General features: G+C 58.4%; 1 protein-coding gene across 1 annotated transcript; it reads right to left on the reverse strand.

Moving 5' to 3' along the window:
- Window positions 1-418: 418 nt before the first annotated feature.
- LOC125541063 (berberine bridge enzyme-like Cyn d 4) lies at window positions 419-2662 on the reverse strand. The gene has a single exon (XM_048704553.2). It carries the CDS (start codon window positions 2132-2134, stop codon window positions 419-421), a length of 1716 nt encoding a protein of 571 aa, XP_048560510.2. The 5' UTR covers window positions 2135-2662.
- Window positions 2663-3079: the final 417 nt, after the last annotated feature.

The following is a 3079-nucleotide window of genomic DNA, read 5'->3' on the forward strand; positions in this document are numbered from 1 at the left end:
AAACACCAACGTCAAATTTAAGACTTGAAACCTGAGGTGTGGGGGATAACATTGTCCTCTTAATCATCCAACCACGGATTGATTCGTAGCTCTAATTACCATGTAAAAATAGATGAAATCGTATGGTTTTTTTTTTTGAACATGAAAGCGTATGGTTGATGCAGGGGCGCATGCATGTTTGTATGTTGAAGGCGTGCGTGAGTTATTGTACTCACGATGTGGTTGTTGTGTAGATAAGCATATGGTAGAGATACGTACGTGTCTGTTGTATAGTTTTCTTGGGCATCACAAGTCCAACAACCGGATCCTAACAATGCAATTGATCTCATGGCCTGGTTGACTTATATATACACCAAAATGAAAATACTTTGCGCATAAAATCGGATGCATATATTCTGTTTCGTTGTCATCGGCCGAATCATGATTTTAAACGGTATTTTCGCCGAATATACACAAGACAGATACCCACACAACCAAATATGTCAAAACGATTCGACGAAATAGGATTAGCGTAACCCTTAGGCGCCACGTCCCTCGTGATCAGTGGTTGCTCGTCAGCATCAAGCGGCGGGATGCTCTGCTCATTCCTGAAGTAGTCGTCGGGGTCTATCTGACGCTTGGCCATGGCGAGCCTCCTGAAGTTATCCTTGTAGTACTTCTCGCCCCAGACCTTGCCGGCCTCGTAGCTGGTGACGTTGCCGACGACCACGTTCGTCCCGAGGTCAAGGTCCCTGTAGTTCACGTACGCCTCCCTCGGGTTCTTGCTCACGTGCGGCTCCATGAACGCGTACATGTCCCTGATCCACCTCTTCTGCGCCGCGCCGTCGCCGCCGCCCCAGAAGTTCATGTACTGCACGTTATACAGCACGCCGGCGCGGTGTGAGAATGGTGTCGCGGACTCCGGCACGCCGGCGATGCTCCCGCCGTAGGGGTCCAGGATCATCAGCCCCGCGTCCGGCCTCGCGAGCCAGGTCTCGAAGATTTCCTCCCACACGTCGCTGGCGATCGCATGCCGGACGTAGTCGGACGTGGCCTTGCTGGAGGTGGTGTCCACGGGGTCGGTCCGGTTCAAGATGTCCTCCACGGTGGCGTCGCCGCCCAGGTAGACGTAGGGCACGGACTGGAGCCAGGTCATTTCCTTGCAGTGCTTATGATTCACGCCGAGCTCTGGGAAGCGGTGGCGCATCACCGGCAGGAGCGCGTCGCAGGTGCCTAGGTATAGGGCCTGGAATTTGGCCACCTGTCGTTGGACGAGCACCCTCACGAACAAGTCGTCAGGGAGAGCCGGCGCGACCTCCTGCCACTTGGTGAGGATGTCCACGGCGCCCTGCTCGACGGACTTGGGGATCGTGAACGCGGTGACCGCCGGCGGCACGGCCACGAGCTTCACCTGCCACGACAGCACGATCCCGAAGCTCCCGCCGCCGCCGCCGCCGCGGATGGCCCAAAAGACGTCCTGGCCCATGGCGTCCCTGTCCAGGACCCTCCCCTCGGCGTCAACAAGCGTGGCGTCCACGACGTGGTCGGCGGCCAGGCCATGCTTGCGCAGCAGCATGCCGAAGCCGCCGCCGCTGAGATGTCCGCCGACGCCCACCGTCGGGCACAGGCCCGCTGGGAACGCCAGCCGGTCACTCGCCTTCCCGATAGCATGATACAGCTCCCCGAGCGTCGCGCCGGAGTCCACCCACGCGGTGGATGGCGCTTCCTCCCGCGGGCTGCCAAGGCTGACGCGCACGGAGCGGAGGCCGGCGAGGTCAATCACGGCGAATGTCTCGAGGCGCGTAGACCTGAACGAGAGGCCCTCGTAGTCGTGCCCGCCGCTGCGCACACGGAGGCGGACGCCGTGCCGGCGGCCGCACACGACGGCGGCCTGGACGTGCGAGGCGTTCATCGCCGTAACGATGCAGATCGGCCGCACCGTCGCCTGCGTGAGGAACCTGCGGTTCCGAACGGAGGACGCCAGGACCGACGCGAACGACGGCGAGCTCCGGGTGAAGAGGAGCTGCTCGGGCACGGACGCCGTGAGGCACGCGAGGAAGCCATCGGAGGAAGCTTGGGAGCAGAAGAACAAGCGAGAGACCAAGAGCATTGCTAGCAGCGCCATGATACGGGACGGGGCCATCGAGCTCTGCATGCTTCGTGAACGAATGGCCAGTGATCGATCTTGGCTAGGTTTGGCGCATCGAGGTAGCACTGCTTTGCGTGTATATAGGCTGGGATGACGGCGAGTACTCTGTCTGAAGTCTGAACTCGAAAATCGTGTTCACTACGTAGCCTGCAAACAAACGAAAGGTCTTGCATGGTCAACTATGTGGACAGTGGTCCGCGTGGCAGGCAGGGATTGGCTCAACCTGACGAAGTGCATGCAACGCGTAGTTAAAGCGGGAGCCGTATTTGAATTGCTAAATTAATCCAATCCATAAACTAGCCCATCTCGTGGTTCCCGTGCGAACAGATGATATGATACCGCGATATGGTCAACCACACACACCTGGCCGCTGCAATCTTACCCACCTCACGCCAGCCCTCGACGCATTGAGCGACTGCTGGGCCGCACCCGCACGCACGACGTGCTCTTCCCAAACTGGCACGCAAAGGATTTGACAGCCTAGTGCCGCTCACCCTCACCGTTTGGAAGATTTGGGTCGAGCGCAATGCCAAGTCCTTCCAGTGGCGGAGACAGGACCCAGGCCAGGGGGGGGGGGGGGGGGGGGGCCCTGGGCCTGGGGCGTGAAGTTTTGTTTCTTTGTTAACTGTAATGATTTTGCACTATTTGGACACTGTTTAACACTATAGCGACGAAGCAGGCCCGGGGCGCAGTGTTAGCCTGGCTCCGCCCCTGAGTCCTTCAATGGCACCCCTGGCACGACTGCATGCGCCGGCATAGCCATGGAGGGAGACTTATGGATGCAAGCGATCTGGAGATAGTCGAATAATTGTACATGAGCTGGGTCCGGCCCTTGCGGCCACGGCCGTTGTACGGGTAGTTATGTCGGCGCGCGCAACTTCGCACCACTGTGTATTCTGTTTTTTCCCCTTCTAATATATCGACACGCAAGGCTTTAGCGGTTTGCATGAC

This window comes from Triticum urartu, chromosome 2A, assembly GCF_056163025.1.
Source record: "Triticum urartu cultivar PI428250 chromosome 2A, HENAU_Tu73, whole genome shotgun sequence".
NCBI lineage: Eukaryota > Viridiplantae > Streptophyta > Magnoliopsida > Poales > Poaceae > Triticum > Triticum urartu.

Coding starts and splice junctions, on each gene's coding strand:
- LOC125541063 (XM_048704553.2), bottom strand. CDS start 2,134: ATGCAGAGCTCGATGGCCCCGTCCCGTATCATGGCGCTGCTAGCAATG.